Source organism: Myxine glutinosa, chromosome 1 (genome assembly GCF_964187855.1).
Source record: "Myxine glutinosa chromosome 1, kmMyxGlut1.1, whole genome shotgun sequence".
In the NCBI taxonomy this organism is placed as follows: Eukaryota; Metazoa; Chordata; class Myxini; order Myxiniformes; family Myxinidae; genus Myxine; species Myxine glutinosa.
The window spans coordinates 229,421,979-229,444,744 of NC_136261.1; the positions used below are offsets into that span (position 1 = coordinate 229,421,979).

At 40.9% G+C, this 22,766-nt stretch overlaps 1 protein-coding gene across 7 annotated transcripts in view; it reads left to right on the top strand.

Moving 5' to 3' along the window:
- The window catches only part of LOC137434919 (DNA-binding protein RFX2), a 205,977-nt gene that overhangs the window by 129,828 nt on the left and 53,383 nt on the right, over window positions 1-22,766 (top strand). For all 7 annotated transcript variants that reach the window (XM_068128163.2, XM_078784817.1, XM_078784813.1 and 4 more), the window contains one exon: window positions 12,171-12,352. In XM_068128163.2, coding sequence (XP_067984264.2) covers window positions 12,171-12,352 — 182 coding nt within the window. The remainder of the gene's footprint in view (window positions 1-12,170; window positions 12,353-22,766) is intronic.

Consider the following 22,766-nt stretch of genomic DNA (forward strand, 5'->3'; position numbering starts at 1 on the left):
TGGTCATGTGTTGAGGAAGGATGAAAGTGACTGGTTGAGAAGAGTGATGGAAATGAATGTAGAAGGAAGTAGAGGACGGGGAAGACTGAGAAAGACTTGGCTAAAGATGGTGAAAGAAGAAATGCGGGCAAGGGGGTTAACAAGGAGAGATGCAGAAAATAGGGCAAAATTGAGAAGATTGTCATGGGGACCGCAAGGCTAACCCCTGCTCTAGCAGGGAAAATGGCCTTAAAATGCATGTTGTTAGGCTCATAATAGTCCTTATAAATAAATCACATGCAGGAGAAAACCTTAGTACACATCAGCTAACTTTAATGTGAATGACAATTTTATTAGTAAACTGGACAAATATGTATATGGGATTTTCAACCTGCGTTATAAGTATCATGAACCATCTGTTCACATGTGAACACTAAACAGAGCAGACTTCACTTTGCATTGTAATAAGAAGCTTTGAACCAATGCTGCCACAACTGCTAAGCAACCTAACCTGCATAAATTCTCACTCGAGCAGAAACTAGGTCAGGTCCTTGAAATATATTCATTGGAACTACATATAAAGGCAAATTATATTTATTGATTGCAACTGTGCAAAAGTATTCACCCCCCTCCAAAGTATTCACATTTTGATGCCACCTGAGCTTATTTAATGATGCTTTCAAATCAAACTTAATACATAGTCATCACAAACTACTCCAAAGTGATAAAGCTAAAATAATGCAGGAAAATTTGAATAAGTTTGATCAACAGGGGAAATCAGATGATTCTCAGTTGCATAAGTATTCAAATCCTTTGGCTAATTAACCCTAAATTACTTAAGGAACAAATTATTTGTTTGAAAGGTTACAAAATAAGTGTAATCGGTTTCACCTGTATGTAATCAGTGGTTTAACTTAAAGATTAAGCTCTCCACTTATCTAAATAGCTTTAAGGTGTAACTCACTTGGTCAACCAGCAAGGCAAACATGAAGACCAATGAGCTTTCCAATGAAGTCAGACATAAAGTGGTGGGGAAGCACCGTTCAGGAGAGGGTCTTAAGAAGATTTCAAAGTCACTCATTATCCCTTTGAGTACAGTGAAATCCATCATTAAGAAGTGGAAGACGTATCATACCACCCAGACTCCACCCAGATCATGTCGTCCATCCAAACTCAGCAGCCGGACCAGCAGGAAACTAGTTTGGGATGTCACTGTAAATCCAACAATGACTTTGTAAGATCTGCAAGGCTATATGTCTGAGATGGGGGTCAGTGTTCATCAATCAAAAATATCTCAATCTCTTCGCAAAGCTTCCCTCTATGGACAGGTGGCAAGAAAGAAGCCATGACTGAAAACAATTCATCTAAAAGCTCGTATTGGGTTTGCGAAAAAGCATCTTAATGATACTGCAGGCACATGTGGAGAAAGGTTTTCTGGTCAAACAAGAAAAAAATTGAAATTTTCAGTCTAAATTCAAAGCGTTGCATTTGGCGCAAGCCTACCACTGACATCACCCAATCAACACCATCCCTACTGTCAAGCATTGTGGTGGCAGCATCATGTTATGGGGCTGATTTACATCAGCAGGGACTGGCAAGCTTATCAAGATAGTGTTACGACTGTTACGTGCTCCTCCCCAAACCCCGGTCACGGTGTACCTCCGAGCCCCGAGAGGAGTCACGGCAGAAAGATGTGTTATTCTGTGTGTCAAAGATCAATGGTGAAACCACACCAATTGTTACCAACAAACAAGTATTGTATTAAGGTCACACAAGAATAACAGTACAATAACAATATTAATCAATTGTACAACCAATATATCATTCCTATGATGGTACCATCAGTTTCGTACAATGTAACTCACTATGCTCCAAGTGAGCGAAAAGAACATTCCCAATGTCTCTATCCCGGCATCAATCCAAAGTCGATCCACGCTCCAGTGATCGTCAGAACGATGTCGTATCGAGACCAGAATCCCGTTCGGTTGACAGTCACACTGCCAAAGATAGGCAAAGGTGTCCTCAAGAGGCGACTGGGAAATCACACCTTCGGGTATGGACGTTCAACGGCTCCCAATCAGCGAACCGCAAATTCCCACTCAAAATCCACGTTACACACACACACACACCAGGTTAACGTCTGGATGCGGTGAAATGGGTGAAGCGAGGTGAAGAGCCTAGAGCGATGCGACATCTGGCGCGAGGCAAAACGGCCAACAGGCCCGTACTCGAGACGTAACGGCACTCCAACGATTCTCTTCAGAATCGACCGCAAAAGCTGTCACGCAGGTTTATCTGTCACAGCGATAACAACTCTGTCGCAGGAATCCCTTTCCCAGGAAATCCAAAGTTCACTCATGACCCCCGTTCGCCAGCGTTTGCTCAAGACCTTGAAGCAGCTCGGCTTCTTTGCTGACCTCACTTGCTCCGCCTCCTTTTCCTCTTCTTCTTCCTCTTCTTCTTCGTCTGGTTACCGATCCAGTTTCCGGTTTCTTTTTAAAACATTAATTTTTTTTACCTTTTGAAAACATTTATCTCCAATTCACTTAAACGATAACAATAATAGTACACGGAACCAAAAATGTTTACAATGGATGAGAACCACAACGGAAGTGACGAATCCGTAACACTTCCCCCCCCTCAAGAAAGAAAGTTGGAACATAGTGAAAACTTTCTTTGCATGCAAAAACTCTTTTAACAAACAAAAGTAAAACTCACCCCCAAATGATCAATTCACGTGAGCAACAACAATTAATATTCCCCAAAATAAAGCAACAAAACTTCCAAACAACCTACAGGAATTTTCAACGTTAGTTCACTCTGGATAAAGCATCAGCAACGACATTGTCCCTGCCCTTTACATGCTCAATTTCCAAGTTGAACTCCTGCAAAGCCAAACTCCATCTCATCAACCTCTGATTTTTATTTTTCATTTTTTGAATGAAGGTTAATGGGTTGTGATCAGTAAAGAGTTTTAACTCTGGATTCTCTTGCACCCCGACTACAGGCATGATAGGTGAGACAGGAACCATTTTTTCCACAGGCATCCTCTCATAATATTTCTTCAGTCGGTTGACATGACACACTGACACAGCTGCCGCTTTTTCCGTCGGTCGGGAGTTGTCACCACGTAATCTGTTTCATTAACCCTCCTTTCGATTGCATAGGGACCAAAATACCTAGCCTGTAGTGGCTGATCTGGAACAGGAAGCAACACTAACACTCGGTCCTCAGGACTGAAATTTCTTATCTGAGATTTCTTGTCATGTCTCACTTTCATTTTATCCTGTGTCACTTTCAAGTTTCTTCTTGCAACTTCACAAGCCTTTGCCAATCTGTGCCTAACCGTTGACACATACTCTACCACTGTTGACTGTGACTCCTCCTGTAGCCACTGTTCTTTCACTAATTTCAAAGGTCCTCGAACTGCGTGTCCAAACACAAGTTCAAAAGGACTGAATCCCAATGACTCCTGAACAGATTCCCTCGTAGCAAACAACAATAAGGGTATTCCTTCATCCCAATCCTTGTCACATTCAAAACAATACGTTCTGATCATATTCTTCAATGTCTGGTGAAACCTTTCCAAGGTCCCTTGGCTCTCGGGATGGTAAGTACTTGATCTTACTTGCTCCACTCCCAACTGGTGTACCACTTGCTGAAAGAGTGTTGACATGAAATTGGAACCCTGATCAGACTGGATGACCTTAGGTAGGCCAACCAAAGTAAAAAATTTAATCAAGGCCTTCGCAATAACTGCCGCAGTAATTTTTCTAAGAGGCACTGCTTCTAGGAACCTTGTGGAAGCGCACATGATGGTCAGCAAATACTGATGTCCAGCCTTAGTTTTAGGTAAAGGGCCGACACAGTCAATAATGACACGGCTGAATGGCTCTTCAAAAGCTGGAATTGGTTTTAAAGGTGCGGATGGGACTTTCTGATTAGGTTTTCCCACCAGCTGGCAAGAATGGCAAGATTTACAGAACTCCGCCACATCACGTCGCAATCCTGGCCAGAAAAAATTTACCAATACCGAACTTCCGGTCCGGTCTGAGAGAGGACGCTGGCGCTGCTTGTTCGCCGCTTCTCCGACTGGAAAGATGTACAGGGTCGACTTCTTCTACTTTTCCGACCTGACATCTCACACCTGTCCTGCCTTTTGTTGATTGTGGATTGGTTTGTGGATTGTGGACGCCGCCACGTGCGCCGCGTATGGGGATGCTGCCGCTGTTTGTTCTCTGACGGAAGGCGCACGTGCCGCGCGTTCTCCGGCTGGATAAAGGTACAGAATCTGCTTTTCTAGTAATCTTGGCAGCTTTTTGGCCGACGGGTCTGCTCTCTGCTTGATCCTCCCGGCTTCACCTGCCCGGCTCTTCCGCCGCTGCCTCCTGCCCACTCCCGGGCATCTCACACCTGTCCTGCCTTTTGTTTTCTTGGGTTGCTCTCCTGTGGGTTGCCTGGACGGCTGGCTGGCTCCCTGTTGGCCACCGCTGCGGTCGTAGAGCTGCAGGACACTCGCTGGCTGTTGCCCGGCTGCCTCCTCGGCTCCTCGGCTCTCGGCCTGCACGTCCTCGGCTCTCTATTGGTCCTCGGGCTGCTCATCTTCATTCCTCGACCCTCCTCGCGTGTCGTGCTCTGGACCAGCCTGTTGTGCCTGGCGCTTTGGTCAGCCAGCCTGCGGCTGCTGGCTGACCTCTCCGGGCTCTGTGCCCCTTCGCTCCTGCCTGGCATGGCACTGAGGTACTCTGCCGCTCGGCTTCTTCAACTCAACAACCACTCCACTCCGCCATGCATCTCTGTCATCAAAAACCACGGACTCCTACGACGACCCAGATACATCCATAGAGGCTCCGGTCGCAAGTTTGTTTACCCCCAGACAGGTCACTCCATCCCCTCACTCTGGTCAGCTGAGCGCACTCTCACCCGTCGATTACGTCATCACAACAACATACACGAATGCGCCCCCTGTCTGCAAGCCCTGGCAAAATCACCCGAGTCCATCCACACCATACAAAGCAATATGAAGCTGACTCTGTTCAATACCCGGTCCCTCAACAATAAAAGCCACATCCTGAACGACTTCATTTTGGACAATAAACTGGACTTTCTCTGTCTGACTGAAACCTGGCAACAACCTCTGGACTACCTCTCACTCAACCTCACTACACCCAATGGTTACTCATACATCAATAAACCACGCTCAGAGGGCCGAGGTGGTGGAATTGCTGTAATACACCGACAGGACATCAAGACCAGCCTCATCTCCATCTCATCTGCTCCATCATTTGAACACCTGGCTTTTAAACTTTCTGGTCACACACAGTCAGTCATGGCAGTTGTCTACCACCCTCCCAAACCACACCCATCATTCCTGTCTGACTTCTCTTACTTTCTGACCCAGCTCTGTTCCTTCTCCCCCTCAACCCTCCTCCTCGGTGATTTCAATACCCACATGGACTCCACTGACTCCACAATAACCGCTGACTTCATTGATATTCTTAATTGCTTTAACCTCACTCAACATGTCAACTTTCCCACCCATAACCGTGGTCACATGCTGGACCTTGTCTGTTCTATTGGACTAAATCTACACCATCTCTCTGGCTCTGACCTCACCCTCTCCGATCACTTAGCCATCACTATGACCATCAACATTCCCACCCCAGCACCAAGGCAAAAACGCATAATCAACTTCCGTAAGCTAAACTCTCTTTCACCTACCTCATTCTCATCTTCCCTCTCCTGAAAAATGTCCACCTCTCCCTTCGTTGATTTGCACAGTCCCTCTGACCTCACTGACTACTACAACCACACTTTCTCATCCTGCCTCGACCAGCTAGCGCCTATAAAAACCAAAACAGTTTCCTTCACCCATTCTGCTCCCTGGTTTACCCCTGAACTCCGCCTGATGAAAACCCGTGCCCGCCAACTTGAAAGACTCCGTAATAAAACAGGTCTCACAATCTACTCCCAAGCCTACAAAGACCACCTGCAGCACTACAAAGATGCCCTCTCCCGCGCCCGCTCCACCTACTACTCTCAAATAATCCACTCTGGCTCCGGAAACCCAAAAGCACTTTTTTCCACAATAAACAAACTCCTCAGCCCCCTGGATACCACCACCCAGTCATTCAAAATCGACAACTGCATTTCTTTCCTTTCATTCTTCCAAAGCAAGATAGACATCTACAGCAGTTTAACCACCACCGCACCTGCTCCCCCTCAAACCATCTGCCCCCCCTTATCCTGCCAACCCCTATCTCAGTTTTCCCCAGTCTCCCCTACTGACCTCTCTGAACTCCTCACAGGAATGAAAACTTCTACCTGCACTCTGGACCCCATCCCCTCCAGCTTTGTTAAGGCTTGCCTTCCTGCTCTCTCTCCACTTATCACTGCAACGATAAACTCCTCCCTGTCTACTGGCATCGTCCCACCATCCCTCAAAATCGCTGCTGTCACCCCCATTCTGAAAAAACCTGGACTCAACCCTGACACCCCAAACAACTTCAGACCCATCTCCAACCTACCCTTTCTGTCAAAAGTTTTGGAACGCGCTGTAGCCACTCAACTCAAACATCACCTCTCTGCCAATAACCTGTATGAAACATTCCAATCCGGATTCCGCCTCAACCACAGTACGGAAACTGCACTCCTCAAAATCACCAACGACCTTCTCCTCTCCTCCGACGCCGGTAACCTCAACATTCTCATCCTTCTCGACCTCAGCGCCGCCTTTGACACCATCAATCACATCATCCTCCTTACCCGACTTGAAACCACCTTTAACATCACTGGCACTGCCCTTTCTTGGATCAAATCATACCTCTCCGACAGGCACCAGTTCATCTCCATCAATAACTGCAAATCCCCCACTGCTCCCCTCCCCCAAGGTGTCCCCCAAGGTTCAGTTCTCAGTCCCCTCCTCTTCGTCCTGTACCTGTTCCCCCTTGGTCACTTAATCCGTCGTCATGGTCTCCAATTCCACTGCTTTGCCGATGACATCCAGCTTTTCATTTCCGCCAAGTCAATTTCCACCGTCACCCACTCTATCCTGACAAACTGCATCACTGAAATAAAATCCTGGGTTCAAATCAATTTCCTCAAACTAAACTGTGATAAATCCGAAATAATCATTATTGGACCAAAAACGCTCACCAAATCCATCCACAACTTCACCCTCAACATCGACGGTATCCCAGTATCCACCTCCCCTCACATCCGGAATCTTGGCATCATCCTTGACCAAACCCTCTCCTTCGACAAACACACTAAACAGATCACCAAAACAGCCTTCTTTCATCTGAAAAACATCGCCCGTCTCCGTCCATCCCTCTCCTCCACAGCTGCAGAAACCCTCATCCACGCCTTCATCACTTCCCGTCTGGACTACTGCAACAGCCTCCTCTATGGTTCACCCTCAAATATCATCAATAAACTTCAATACATTCAGAACTCCGCTGCCCGTGTACTCACCCACTCCCAGGCCCGGGACCACATCACCCCCGTCCTTCACAAGCTCCACTGGCTCCCCATCTCCCAGAGAATCCAGTACAAAATCCTCCTCCTGACCTACAAAGCCCTCCATAACCTGGCCCCATCCTACCTGACTGACCTCCTCCCCAGACACACTCCCACCCGCACCCTCCGCTCTGCTGCTGCCAACCTCCTGCCCCCCCCCCCCCCATCCAGACCAAACTCAGATCCTGAGGGGACAGGGCCTTTTCCATCGCTGCTCCCACACTTTGGAACTCACTACCTCAAACCATCAGAGACTCCTCCTCTCTCACCACATTCAAATCATCACTCAAGACCCACCTGTTCAACACGGCATTCAACCCCTGACCGTCTCCTCTCCTTCTCCTTCCTTTGTGCTTGGTTATTTAATTTATGTATTTTTGTCTTTTAGTCTTTGTTTTACGTACTATGTCAAGTTCGCCAGCGTTTGCTCAAGACCTCGAAGCAGCTCGGCTTCTTCTCCGACCTCACTTGCTCCGCCTCCTTTTCTTCCTCTTCTTCTTCGTCTGGTTTCCGATCCGGTTTCCGGTTTCTTTTTAAAACTAATTTTTTTTTACCTTTTCAAAACAGTTATCTCCAATTCACTTAAACGATAACAATAATAGTACATGGAACCAAAAATGTTTACAGTGGATGAGAACCACAACAACGGAAGTGACGAATCCGTAACGATAGAAGTGACTATTATGGTAGACAGTGCAAAGTACAAGAGAATCCTTGATGAAAATCTGCTTGAATCAGCTATGAATCTGAAATTGGGTAGGAGATTCACATTTCCGCAGGACAATGATCCAAAGGACAAAGCTAAGCCACACTGGAGTAGATCAATAAGAAGAAAATAAATGTTCTTGAGTGGCCCAGACAAAGTCCTTACTTGAACCCATTTTAACATTTATGGTGAGACTGGAAGATTGTCGTCCATCAACAATCCCCAACAAACTTGGCAGAACCAGAGCAGTTTTCAAGTGAATAATGGGCAATGATTTCACCATCTCACTTTAGTTTTGAATAAAAATGTCATTTGGAAAAATTGTTTCTACAAGATTTGTAATCATCATCATCATCGTACTAAAATACTCTATTTGGCGTCTGTCTGTCTGTCTGATGAATTTTTGACCCCAATACATTCTGTTGTTACTTATCCAATCTCAACCAAACTTGACAGAATGATGAAGGGTTACATAATGAAGGTTGTAGCATGTTAATTTGTCCCCCTCCCCAAGGGTGTTTTCTCCTTCGAGCTGGTTTCCCCACCATTGCCATCAATGTGGTTGCATGTTGAGGTGTATATCGATGTTAACTTAGCTTTATTGTGGCGTTTTTCCAAGGTTGCTTCAAATAACAAAACTAATGATAATAGCATAATATTAATGTTATTACAAAACAATATTACTACCAATAATATCCCACCTCCCCAAGGTGATTTTCCTCCTTTTACAAACGTTGAATCAACGTTTATAAATAGCTTATCATGGCGTTTCCGTGGGAGCATCGGCCCAACAACCTCCACCAGAGTTAAAATATTACAAAACCACAAACACGTATGATTAGCTTTTTAAACAGTCGCTAATGCTATTTATCACATACTAAAATACGCCATTTCGTGTCTGTCTGTCTGTCTGATGAATCTTTGACCCCAATACATTCCGTCGTTACTTATCCAATCTCAACCAAACTTGATAGGATGATGAAGGGTTACATAATGAAGGTTGTAGCGCATTCATTTGCCCCCATCCCCAAGGGGGTTTCTCCCCCGAGCGGGTTTTCCCCGCCATTGCCGTCATTTGGTTGTGTGTTGAGGTATGTAGCCATGTTAAGTTAGCTTTATCGTGACGTTTTTCCAAGGCCGCTTCGAATAACAAAACTACCGATAATAGCGTAATATTAATGTTATTACAAAACAATATTAATACCAATAATATCCCACCTCCCCAAGGGGTTTTTCCGGCGAGTCAACGTATATAAATAGCTTATCATGGCGTGGGAGCAATGGTCTCTACCAGAAGTAATGAATATTATGAACCACAAACACGTATGATTAGCTTTTTAAACAGTCGCTAATGCTGTTTATAACACTAAATGAAGAAATTTGGAGGAATCCCGACATGCGTGAGGTAGGTTTTACTTACAGAACTGAGCGAAGATCTACTGTACTCTAGGTACCCCATAAGTGTTGGGTTAATAACATGACCCTTCCTGGTGCTAACGTGGCGTTTTTCATAGTGAACTTTTGAAACTCGCTCCTTCTGTTTAACACGAAACTGAGAGGGAGGAAGCCCGGGGTGTGCTCATTTACCAAGCAGCTAGCTAGCACTTACCAAGCCAGCCGTTCATTAAGTGTTTTGAATGGAGTGCTTGCTCGAATGCTTAAACCACTTGGGGATCTCTCTACAAGAAACTTGGTAAATGAACACACACCCAATGTTTTTGAGACAAGACCATAGATCGACTGTAATCTATATACCCCAAAGATGAATGACCCTTTCTGCCCCTCCCGTAGTTAGCGGGTGTACTAGTTCATCTAATTGTGACATTATTGATAGGGGGAGAACACTTTTGCAGGCCACTGTAAAGGTAATTATAAGTGAATTTTACTTGACCAAAACTTTGGGAACTCGTGCACTCATTAAACAGTAGCTACTGAGACAAGAGCTTGGTCTGAGCATGTTTGGCAAAAATGTGAAAGTTGGATAATTTTATTTTGCTACAATAGTGCTATAATATTTGGCTCAAAGGAAAGGGGTGTTTGGGAGTAACAATGAATAGCAGTAGGGTTCATCTTTCTAGACAAATGATAGGAGTTGCCAAAGTGGCCTCATGACATCGAATACGCTGGATGAATTTCCTAATTCTTTCCCACTGGTCATAAGTGGAGGAATTTGTAACTTGGGCAGGCTACCAACACACAATGGTTTTGTCTTTTTTGAAAGGCACCATTGGAGCTTTAATACATCCTATAAATTGCTAACGGACTAGTGAACCTGATTAGCGTGCCCTCCAAAACGATCCCTTACTCTATGTTGTATAGCTCTATGTTTACATCTGCATGGTGGCAATTTGTAATCCTATCCTCTTTGCTACAAATCTAACACAAAACTAGATGAGTCGGCCTATGATCAACAGAGCTATCCTCTCAAATTAAGACGACTTTATATTAACACGAGAAAGCATAATTTGACGTGAATGCGTCAATGGTTATGCCTCCGCCCACATTAGATGTGCTGCAGGTTACTCATTACTGCAGTTTGACCTCGCTGTTACGTTTGATCTCATTTAATGGTGACATGAAAAATTAAAGATCGGGAGAGAATGAGAGAGAAAAGACTGATAAGTAGAAAAGAGACATCAGATGGTTCTCATTCGAGTTATGGTCCGTAAAATGATTTTCAAAATGCACATGACCTTTGACCCGTTTGGTCTAAAATTGAATCTGTTTATCTTTGTATTACAGTCCATAAGTGTGTCAAGTATAGTTGAACTCTCTTGAATGGTTCATAAGTTATTGCAGTAACCCAGATTTTCAATTAAAGGGCACTTGACCTTTGGCCTTTGACTTTTTGAACCCAAAATTTTATCAGTTCATCATTGTATTATAGTCCATCGTTTTGCCAAGTTTGGTCAAAATCCCTTCAGCAGTTCACAGGTTATCATGATAACTAAAATCTGCTGCTTTCAGCTGAAGGTCACATGACCTTTGACCCTTTGAAACCCAAATCAAATCAGTTAATCTTTGCATCATAATGCATCTTTGTACCAAGTTTGGTGAACAAAGAAAATCCGTCCAGTGGCTCACGAGTTATCGCCCAAGGTATCGTGATAACTGATAACTAACAAAAAATGGTCATGGACGAACGGACGGACAGCTAGACGGACAACCCGAAACCATAATACCTTCACCGACAGAGGCATAAAAAATTCTGGTTCCTTTACTCGTCTTTTCGATTAACAGATGCTCATTAAAAGAGGACAAAATTATTACCTGTTAAGTCAGGTAAGAGGTTAATGCACTATTTCTAATGCACTTTTTGTTCACTGAAAATAGCTGATGCTTCAGTACTCTTTTGTGCAGATATTAATAGCACAGTTATGCATTTATTTAAAGCAGAGTGTGTTGACCTATTTCACTGCGCAAGATTTGTTTTCATATGTTTATTTGTTACTGTATATGAAGCTGGGAAATTAGTTCAATCACCCATTTTTGTGATGATTAATTACATTGTTCATGATGAGAAATTTGTCCATCACTGCGGTGCTGTGTAATAAGCACTTGGCATCGAATCTCAGGATGCTTGATTAGGCCAGATTAAAAACAAGTATCACCAGTGACTTACCTAAAATGGAGGTTTGAAGTGGATTTTTCACTCATTTGTTTTTCGTCCTTTTCAATATCTTTTGAAACCATTTCACATCGGATATCGCAACACTGTGTACAAGTAAACAAAAAAGAAATATAAGAAGATATTTTTAGCTTATGGAATACAATTATTTGTGTAATGTGGTATTGCACATCTTTTGATCATTCACATCTTGTCTTTTATCGATATATTTCACTGTTTATTTCCACCTTTTTTGTCATACTGTAAATTGCCAATTAGGGTATAACTTTTTCTGAGGCAGTTTGTTTCTAAATCTTAGTGTTTCTTTGCGATCTGTGTGTTTGGGGACTTTGGCTGCAGGTGCAATGGCTAATCGACAACTACGAGACGGCGGAGGGTGTTAGCTTGCCTCGCTGCACACTGTACAACCACTACCTGCGCCACTGCCAGGAGCAGAAGCTCGACCCCGTGAATGCTGCTAGCTTCGGAAAACTCATTCGTTCTGTCTTCCTGGGCCTGCGCACACGTCGACTTGGGACACGGTGCATGCTTTGGGAAGGGCTAGGGATGTTGTGAAATAGAGGGGAAATGAGGCTATATAGCATAATTAATGTTCGATGAAAGGTAGATAGATCGTCATTCGTGTACCTAAAGTGGTTTTGGTTAGCTCTGAATAACATTAATGTCCATGTTCTTATTTTTATTTTACAAATTACATTGAAATTACTTTTTAATTTTTTTCTATCTTGTGTCACAATTGATTAGGAAGTGTCACTGGCTTCAACTACTTATATTCAATTTTAAATGTGTAAAATGCAGAAAACCCAAATCAATAACATGCAGTTATTTGGTGATTTTACCAATTTATGCATCATTTCCAGGGTTTTTTGAGTAATGTCAGAAAACAATGTAGCGCATTTGCGGTGTTCAAAAGGTCACAATAGTCGGAGAGATGCCAGTTTTTAATTTTATTCAATCTATAGCAAGGTATATAATTAGTAATAAAAGATTGTGTTTTTACTAATTTATTGATACTCGTACACTGATGAAACTTCTTACCAATCTATGCTTTAAAAGTGTATTTGTATATTTGTTTATATCTTTGTTTGTTTATTTATGCTTCAAAATCTACTGAACCAAATTCAACCAAATTTTCCATGTTACATAAGGGTACCTGAAGTATGGTTTCTGTCAGGAGTAGAGTATAAATGTTGGTTCTGGCTCACATAAAATTTAACATTGAAGTCAATGGGGAAAATTAAGGAAACTTAATGACTTTCACTCTAGCTCACCAAAAATTTCTGGAAATTTCTCCCTCTCCCATCTTAGCAATAACTTCATTATACTCATACAGACACCCAACGAATACTTGTTTCATTTTGGGGAATAGCTTAATTTTATTTTGGTACTCATTACCATCCAAAATATTCACAAACATTACATTAGAATTTAACTCTTGGTTTAGGTAATGCTGTTGAGCCAATGTGAAATGACAAACCTCTCTTAATGATCTCATCTGAGTCCCTCCTGAGCCACATATCATTTTAAGACTATAGTAAATTATTTTTTCATTGATTTCTTGGCAACATTTACTTTTTTTGCCTAATAAATACAATGTATCAAAACACAAAAGACAAATTTCAATCAATCTCCTCATTTAAAAAGGATACTGAAATATATTGCACTGATGTAAAATTGAACAAAGATGATTACAATAACTTTTGGATTAAACCTATTATGAAGGATAATATGAGCTACTCAGTCCCTTTTAAAGGAAGAGCATTCTCTGTCTTTGGGAAGCCATCAATTAAAGTAATTATAAGAAAAGTTTTGCCACTATTTATGTAGATCTATAGCAAACTAGAGAAGGTAATGAAAGATGTAAAAGTATCAAAAAAGAAAACTCTTTTTACTGAAGCTACCGAAAAGGAGGATAAAACTATTAGCTCTAAACACGGTGAAATTTCAATATTCTTCAAGGATAGAAAGATGTAAACCTTGATGAAATGAGAGATGTTAATATAACCGGTGAAATGTCATTTCGTTCAGTCGTAGTTAGGAATCATTTTAAAATTACATTTGACATTAGAAATATAGTAGTTGAATCTGTTAATGAAAAAAAAGTATATGGATAGAGATGGTAATGTTTTTTCTACGAATTAAATATGTCATTATTCAAATGAAGATTTTGTTGATTTTAAAAGTGATGATAATGGTAGTGAGACTTTGTCTTCGCAAGACAGTTATGATAGTGAGAGTTTGTGTTCTTACGATAGTTATGAAAGTAGTTTTATAGATTATGATGATTATACTGAAGATGATAATGAAAGCACCGATTATAGTGAAGATGAATTTGAATTTCAGCAAAGTTTTACTATATAAATATGCTGAATCTAAACGATATAGCAGATGTTGAACCTCGACTTCCCTGATACACTACCGGTCAAATGTCTTAGAGCACCTCCATTTTTCCAGTTTTTATTGAAATTTACGCAGTTTAATGTCTCGATATATTCTGAAATTAAGCATAGAACAAATAAACAATTGGAGATAAAAAAGAAATCATAGAATCATTTTGTTTAACAAAATTTAATTTAAATTTTTGACTCAGCAAAGTAGCCACCTTTTGCAGATATAACCACCGAACACACTCGTGGCATTCTTTCTACAATGGAAATCAAATATTGTTCGGGAAGTTCTTCCCAACACTGTTGCAGAAGTTCCCACAAATGTGTTGCACTTGTGGGTTGCTTTGCTTTCACCCTTCTATCCAGTTCATCCCAAACCAGTTCAATGGGGTTTAAGTCTGGAGACTGTGCTGGCCATTCCATTATTTGAAGTCTACCGTCTTGTTATTTTCCTCGAAGGTAGTTTTGACATAGCCTGGAGGTGTGTTTAGGGTCATTATCATGCTGTAGGATGAACCCCTGACCAACTAGGTGTATACCAGAGGGTATTGCATGGTGCTGCGAAATGCTGTAGTAGCCCTTTTGGTTCAGGGTGCCAGTCACTCTGTGCAAGTCGCCGACTCTGGATCCAGCAAAAGAGCCCCACACCATCATGCTTCCTCCTCCATGTTTGACAGTTGGTGTCACACACTGAGGAACCATCCTTTCGTCTACTCGACAGCGTACAAAAACCCTGCGTGATGAACCAAAGATTTCAAATTTTTATTCATCGGTCCATAAGACTTTCTTCCAGTCTTCAGTAGTCCACTGGTGGTGCTTCATGGCCCAGGCAAGCCTCTTTTTCTTATTTTGCCATCTTAGCAATGGCTTTCTTACTGCCATTCGACCTGTCAAACCTACAGCTCGAAGTCTTCTCTTCACAGTTGAAACTGAGACTTGCTTACTTCGACCAGTGTTAAGCTGTGCTTGAAGCTGTTGTCCTGTGAGCCGCCTATCATGCAAGCTGTTGACTCTCAGAAACTTGTCTTCTGATTCTGTTGTGGCTTTGGGTCTGCCAGACCTCTTCCTGTCAGAGTTTCCTCCAGTTTCCAATATACTACTTCCTGCAGTGCAATATTGTTCAAATAATGCTTCGGAGGGTGTAATAACAGTCTGTTCTAATACTGCTTTTATACAGACAGGGGGTTTGTAATCAAGTAATCAGCAGAGGTTGGGACACCTGTAGGAATTGTTTGCATCAACTTTGAAGGCTTAATTAACTTACATTGCTGCAGAACAGCTGTAAGTTCGATACGGTCTGGCACCCTGCTCTGCTCTCCAAACTCTCCTCCTTTGGTATCCATGGAAATCTCCACGCATGGCTGGCGGACTTCCTCTCTGGTCGTAGTCAACGTGTGGCCCTGAATGGGTTTCTCTCATCTCCTCTTCCTGTTCAGCCTGGAGTTCCCCAAGGTAGTGTTCTGGGCCCTGTGCTTTTTCTGGTCTTCATCAATGATCTCTCTGACTCTCTTGAAAATCCTCTCTATCTCTTTGCTGACGACTCTACTCTCTGTCGCTCCATTCCTCATCCCTCAGATCGGCAGTCTGCAGCCTCCTCACTCTCTGCAGACCTGGACAAAATCACAGACTGGTCAAACAAGTGGAACATGTCTTTCAATCCTGACAAATCTCACACTCTTACAATGTCTCTCCGAAAGGACCGACTGGACAACCCTCCCATCTACTTTCTCAACAATCCTCTCCAAGAAGTTCTGTCGCTCAAGCTTTTGGGTCTCACTATCTGCCATGATCTTTCTTGGGAAAACCACATTTCCAAGCTGGCCTCCAAAGCCAGTCGCTGACTGGGCATCCTCCGTCGTGCGAAGTCCTTCCTTGGCACACCTGAGCTCCTCACCACATACAAGGCTTTCATCCGCAGCTCAATGGAATACTGTTCCCCCCTCTGGGCTGGTGCTCCTGCCTCACACCTTGCTCGGCTTCACGCTGTTGAGGCCAAAGCTTTCAGAATCATTGGAATCTCCTGCGATGTAGTCAACGCCGAGGGCCTTTCACTCACTCACCGCAGGCAGGTTGGTGGTCTTTCTGTCTTCTACCGACTCCTCTCCGGCCTTGCTCCCCCAGCTCTCTCTGTGCTCTGTCCCCCCAATATTCCTTCAGGTCGCACAAGATCTGCCTGCAACCCTCTTCTGGTTAAACTGCCAAAGTCTAGGCTCTCTGCTCACCTTCACTCTTTCATTCCCCTTTTCTCCCGCCTCTGGAACAAACTCCCCCACTCCCTTCAATCCCACTCCTCCCTCCAGGTCTTTAAAACAGCTGTTCACCACCATCTCTTATCTTCCCCCATCCAAAACCTTGATCTTTTCTACCCCCACTAATTCACCCCAGAGTCCTTGCAGTGTTCATATGTTTTAATCCTCTCCCACCTCCCCCCAAGTCCTCCCGATGTCCCTGCTCTCAAATGTTGTGTTTGTGTCCTTCCCCCTCTCTTTTGTGTCCTTCCCCCTCTCTCCCCATCTTGTCTACCGCTCCCCTTGTTTTTTGTGTTTTGTGTGTCGGTTTGTCTTTTTGTGTGATTAATGTTAGCTCTTTCACGAGCCTCGATCTTGTATACAAAAAAAAAAAGAAAAAAAAAAAAGTTGTTCACCCATTACTTGTTCCCTGAAGAAGGCCTTTTTTTACACTATAACTGTGCAACTTACATTATTTTCCCATTTTTGCTAACCGAAACTTTTTTTTTAACCTCGAGCAGTTTACTGCTTACCTTTGTACCATTTCAGGTTATTCACTGGACAGTAAACTGCATAAATTTCAATAAAAACTGGAAAAATTGAGGTGTTCTAAAACTTTTGACCGGTAGTGTACTTCATATGATAAATTAGAGAATTGTCTGGCTTGTGATAGAGTGGGATTAAACACAGAGTCAAAAGCCCATAAGCAATGTTTATTCTGTGATTATCTTTTAATTAATGATGATAAAAAATATAAAAAGAAACAACTATTTTAAAATTACACCAAAAAATTAATTACCTTACACGATTAAAAAGCGAAATGAACGTTAAGTATACAACAAACACCAACAGGCATTTTAAAGCCATTTTCCCTGCAAGAGCGGGGGTTAGCCTTGTGGTCCCCATGACAATCTTCTCCATTTTGCCCTATTTTCTGCATCTCCCCTTGTTAACCACCTTGCCCGCATTTCTTCTTCCACCATCTTTAGCCAAGTCTTTCTCGGTCTTCCCCGTCCTCGACTTCCTTCTACATTCATTTCCATCACTCTTCTCAACCAGTCACTTTCATCCTTCCTCAACACATGACCAAACCATCTCAACCTGTTTCTCTTCACAGCATCCATCACAGGCTCTATTCCCATCATCTTTCGCAATTCATCATTTGTCTTCCTCTCGTTAAGTATGAGGGTGATAATACACCTTTCCTTACAACGGGAGAGATTGATAAAATTATGGTAATGTTTCAAGGATTTATGTTATTTGCTAATCAAGATTGTCATTCTCAGGGAAATATCAACACAAGATATTATATAAATAAAATAATGAATTATTTTGAAATTAAACCTGAACTCAGGATAAAACATAGAGTTTCTAAAAAAGCCTGTAAAAAATTAGATGACTTGTTTTCCAAATATATAAATGAATTATTTTTTTTACCCGTTTGGGAAAACAAGATAACATTTAACAACCATAAAAATCTTCCAAATTCATTAAGATGTCTAATAGTTGGTTCAAGCGGATGTGGAAAAACCTGTTTGCTTTTAAAGATGCTCCTTACTCCCAACTTTTTAGATTATGATAATTTAATAATTTTCACAAAGTCAAGTTTTCAACCCGAGTATCAACTACAATCACAAGGTTTTAATGTGGGTCTTCAAAAAGAAGACATAATCGGTTTATTTAAACTTCAAAACAAACTAAATGATTACAACATTGAAGATATAATACTATTTTGTGATACACAGAAATGTAAAAAAAAATCAAAACCCACAACGTGTATTCTCAGTGATAATACGAATGATATACCTTCACCCTAAGATTTAGATAAATCAAAAAAGAACCTTGTTATCTTTGATGATTGTGTTAATGAGAGAAACCAAACGGTTATGGATAGCTACTACACAAGAGGGAGACATTCTTCTTGTAATTGTATTTATCTCAGTCAATCATACTTTCAACTCCCCCGTTTGCTTTTCACCCTGTACAAAGGCACAAAAAAATAAAAGTATTTGGCCAGACGGAAGCCAAACAGTTCAATCTTGGTTTCATCAGACCACAGAATCTTCTTTCTCACAGTCTGAGAGTCCTTTAGGTGCTTTTTTGCAAACTCCAAGCAGGCTTTCATGTGTCTTTCACTGAGGAGAGGCCTCCGTCTGGCCACTCTGCCATAAAGCCCAGATCGGTGAAGTGTTGCAGTGATGGTTGTCCTTCTGGAAGTTTCTCCCATCTCCACACAGGATCTCTGGAACTCAGCCAGAGTGACCATCGGGTTCTTGGTCACCTCTCTTACCAGGGCCCTTCTCGCCCGATTGCTCAGTTTTGCTGGGCGGCCAGCTCTAGGAAGAGTCCTGGTTGTTCCAAACTTCTTCCATTTAAGAATTATGGAGGCCACTGTGCTCTTGGGAACCTTCATTACAGCAGAATTTTTTTTTGTAGGCTTCCCCAGATCTGTGCCTCGACACAATCCTGTCTCTGAGCTCTGCAGGCAGTTCCTTCGACCTCATGGATTGGTTTTTGCTCTGATATGCATTGTCAGCTGTGAGACCTTATATAGACAGGTGTGTGCCTTTCCAAATCATGTCCAATCAATTGAATTTACCACAGGTGGACTCCAATCAAGGTGTAAACATCTCAAAGATGATCAAGAGAAATGGGAGGCACCTGAGCTAAATTTCAAGTGTCATAGCAAAGGATATGAATACTTATGTCAATGTGATATTTCAGTTTTTTCTTTTTAATAAATTTGCAAAACTTTCTAAAATCCTGTTTTCACTTTGTCATTATAGGGTATTGAGTGTCGATTGATGAGCGAAAAAATGAATTTAAACGATTTCAACATAAGGCTGCAACATAACAAAATGTAAAAAAAGTGAAGGGGTCTGTATACTTTCTGAATGCACTCTATTAAATAAGATGAGAAGCACAATTCTTAGTTTTAATTGTACGACAAGTGATTACACGGCTTAATTCCCTTAGCCACTACAACTTGACCCCACAAAAGAATATGAGGCATCTTTATTGTCAATGGAAACTTATAATACCTTGTTTAATATCACGGAGAAAAACAACAAGTTTAGTTATAATCCGGGAAGTGGACATAAATCTATAACATTTTCACCCGGAGCATATGAGATTTCCCAAATATCTTCTGAAATTGCCCATCTTATGAAAGACCAAGGTGATGAACTGAAAAACATTGTAATAGATATTCAAAAACATATTTCAAAATCAACTATTAAACTTAAAAATAATTATAAAGTTGATTTCACGATTGATAATTCAGAGAGCTATTGGGTTTCCCCTCAAAAAAGATTGAAACTAACAGGACGTTTTGCAGTGATAATGTCATTCAAATATCCTCCTGTATAAATTAGGTATAAATTCATTGTGATTTGATTGATGGTGCTTATAACGATGGAATAAGAACAAATACAATCTTTTCATTCAAGGCATACTCAACCCCGATTGGTTATAAATTCAATATGGAACCCAAAAATCTTGTCTATTTACCTGTGTCAGGAAAAACCATATACAGAATAAATTTTAGGTCAACCGACCAAGATAATCATATGATTTCCTTCAATGGAGAAATTATTTCCATCAGAATTCATCTACGTGAAGTTTTTCAATAAATAAATACGATGGTTATTGTGAGGAAACACGAGTTGGGAAAATATAAAATAATTACAAAAGATGGGGATGGGATGTTCCTTTCACCATACTATAAGGGTGAAGGTATGTTTCTTGGTAGAGGATACTCTAAACCTAAGAGACAACGGGGTGTAGGACATCAATTTAGAAATAAAGGAGATGGGATAATTGATACTCTAATGGGTATTGGTTCAACCATTCTTAAACATAAAGACCTAATTTGTTCAACTGCTTCTGCCACGGGAAATGTAGCGGGTGCTATAAAGAGTATAAAAGATGCTCAAAAGGAGTCTCATAAATTACAAGCAATCAAAGAAATTAATAATAGCAAAACTCAACTATTTTCACAAGAACGACAAAAAATCATTCAGATACTTGGGGCGGGGTTTCAAAAGTTATAACAACTTTTTTTTACTAAATATATACAAGTATGGAAGCAATTGATAGTATCTATGATTTGGATGATACGATTATCATTACAAACTCCACTAAAAAGGAAGACTATTTTAAGGTAAATGATATAACAGGAACGGACTTGAATTCAAATGGAACAAAAAGTTTTGAAATAAATTAATCAACAAACTTACTTGAATCTAGCTGATAGTTTCTTGTTGTGTAAATTTACATTCACTAAGGCTGGGAATAACACTAATGCTACACTCGTAAATGATTTCTTCTGAAAAATGTTTGATAGCATTCGTTTGTATATTGGAACACAAGAAGTTGAAGCGGTTGATTATGTCTCTGCTACATCTGAAATGATGAAATTTACACTATATTAGTTTATTGATAGAATGGCTAAGTTGAAGGTTTTATTCCTGATATGTCAACGGGAACAAACACAGACCCTGGTTATAGTCAAAGAAAGTCAATGTATAACGATGATACAAAAGCAGACAATAGTTTTGCCATAGCAGTTCCCCTTAAGGGTATATTTGGATTTTGTGATTATGATAAAGTTTTGTATGGACTTAAAATTAGATTTCAACTACAAAGGAATGATAATGTAAATAGATTGCTTTTCGGTGCTGCCAATGCTTTCGGTGATAATAATAAATTTGTTATTGGTGAAATGTGTTGGTATATTAGTGAATATACACCTAATCTTAAAACGGAAGAGATGTTAAATAAAAGACTTAACTCAAAGAGACCACTAAATGTATCATACCGTAACAGAAGATGCCAAAACGTTAAACTGAACCAAACTACCTACACGTGGAATTTGGGTGTTCTGGAAGGAAAGCCACGATACCTATGGCTCATTTTTAAGAAACCAGATGGAGATGAAGGTACTGATAAGAATAATGCGCTGAGTGATAATGCTAAGGTGAAACACCTCGGGTTTCTCTGGATGGTACATTTTACCCGCGACATAGATTGGAAATTGATTGCGAAAAAAATGATTATGCGGAAGCCTTCAAGTCTTACCAAAAGGTGTGTGAAAGCAACGGTAATAAAGATACCATTTTCGATATGACTGCGTTTCAAAAACTTCATACAATCTACGCAATTGACCTTAGTTCTCAAAAGGAAACTATAAAGTCCAATAGAGTGGATACTTCTCTATACATTGAAAGGGCAGAGAGTGAAGAAGTTGATACATATTGTTTGCTTTTGGAAGAAACAGAATTGCAGATTAATACAGATAATGGTGTTATGATTAATATCACATAGATTTTTATAATAAATAAATGAGTGGGAAAGAACCAACTGGAGTATATATTAATCAAATCAATCTTAATAAACTATTATCTTGTATTCAAAATCAAAAGCCTTGTTTTGTTAATGTTAATACAATTCAAAGAAAAGGAGCAGTGAGAATTGATGTTTTGCTCACAAGAGAACAGGTGAAAACACTAAATGATACTGGCTCACTTAAAATTAAAATGACAAAACCTATGTTAAAGAGTGGAGGATTTCTTCCGTTTCTAATTCCTTTATTTGCTGGTTTAAGTGTGGCGGGAGCATTGACTGGTGGTATTTCAACAGCGGTAAAAACTGCTAACAAAAGGAAGGCTCAAATACAGGCTAAAAAGAGTTGGAAAGACATAACAAGGAGTTGGAGAAACAAATTAGTGGAAGTGGTGTAATTGTCGATTTTGCTGAAAAACCTGAAAACCTACCTGATAAAGCAAGGTTGTTAGTTGGAGACGTGCTTTCTTCTATCGCACAGGCAGGTGTAAAACTAACTAAAAGGGGTAATGGATTATATCTTTCTCATAAATAAATGGATAAATGGTTTAAAGAATTTGGAAAGAATACAACATCAACGAGAACGCCACTCAGTAGGGCGCATACTCCCGCCGTGGGTCAAGTTGGAAAAATACGTTTTGTTTAACATCCCTTCTCCCCAAAACAATAAATGAAAAAGAAAGTAGGCCCTAACTGTCAGAGAATTTATTTTGATATATCTCGGAATTAGAGGAGAAAAACATCATTTAAAAATAATAATAAAAGCTTTAATGCAGTAAAAGAGAAAAAAAAATTCCTGGATCCGGAATAATATCCTGAGCTTCACCCAAAACTAATCAATTCTTCCTTATCCCAAGGGCAATCATCCCACCAACTTTCATCCAAATCCGTTCATAACTTTTCCAGATATCTTGTTCACAAACACACGAACATACGAACACACATATGCACGCACGCACGCACGCACACACACACAC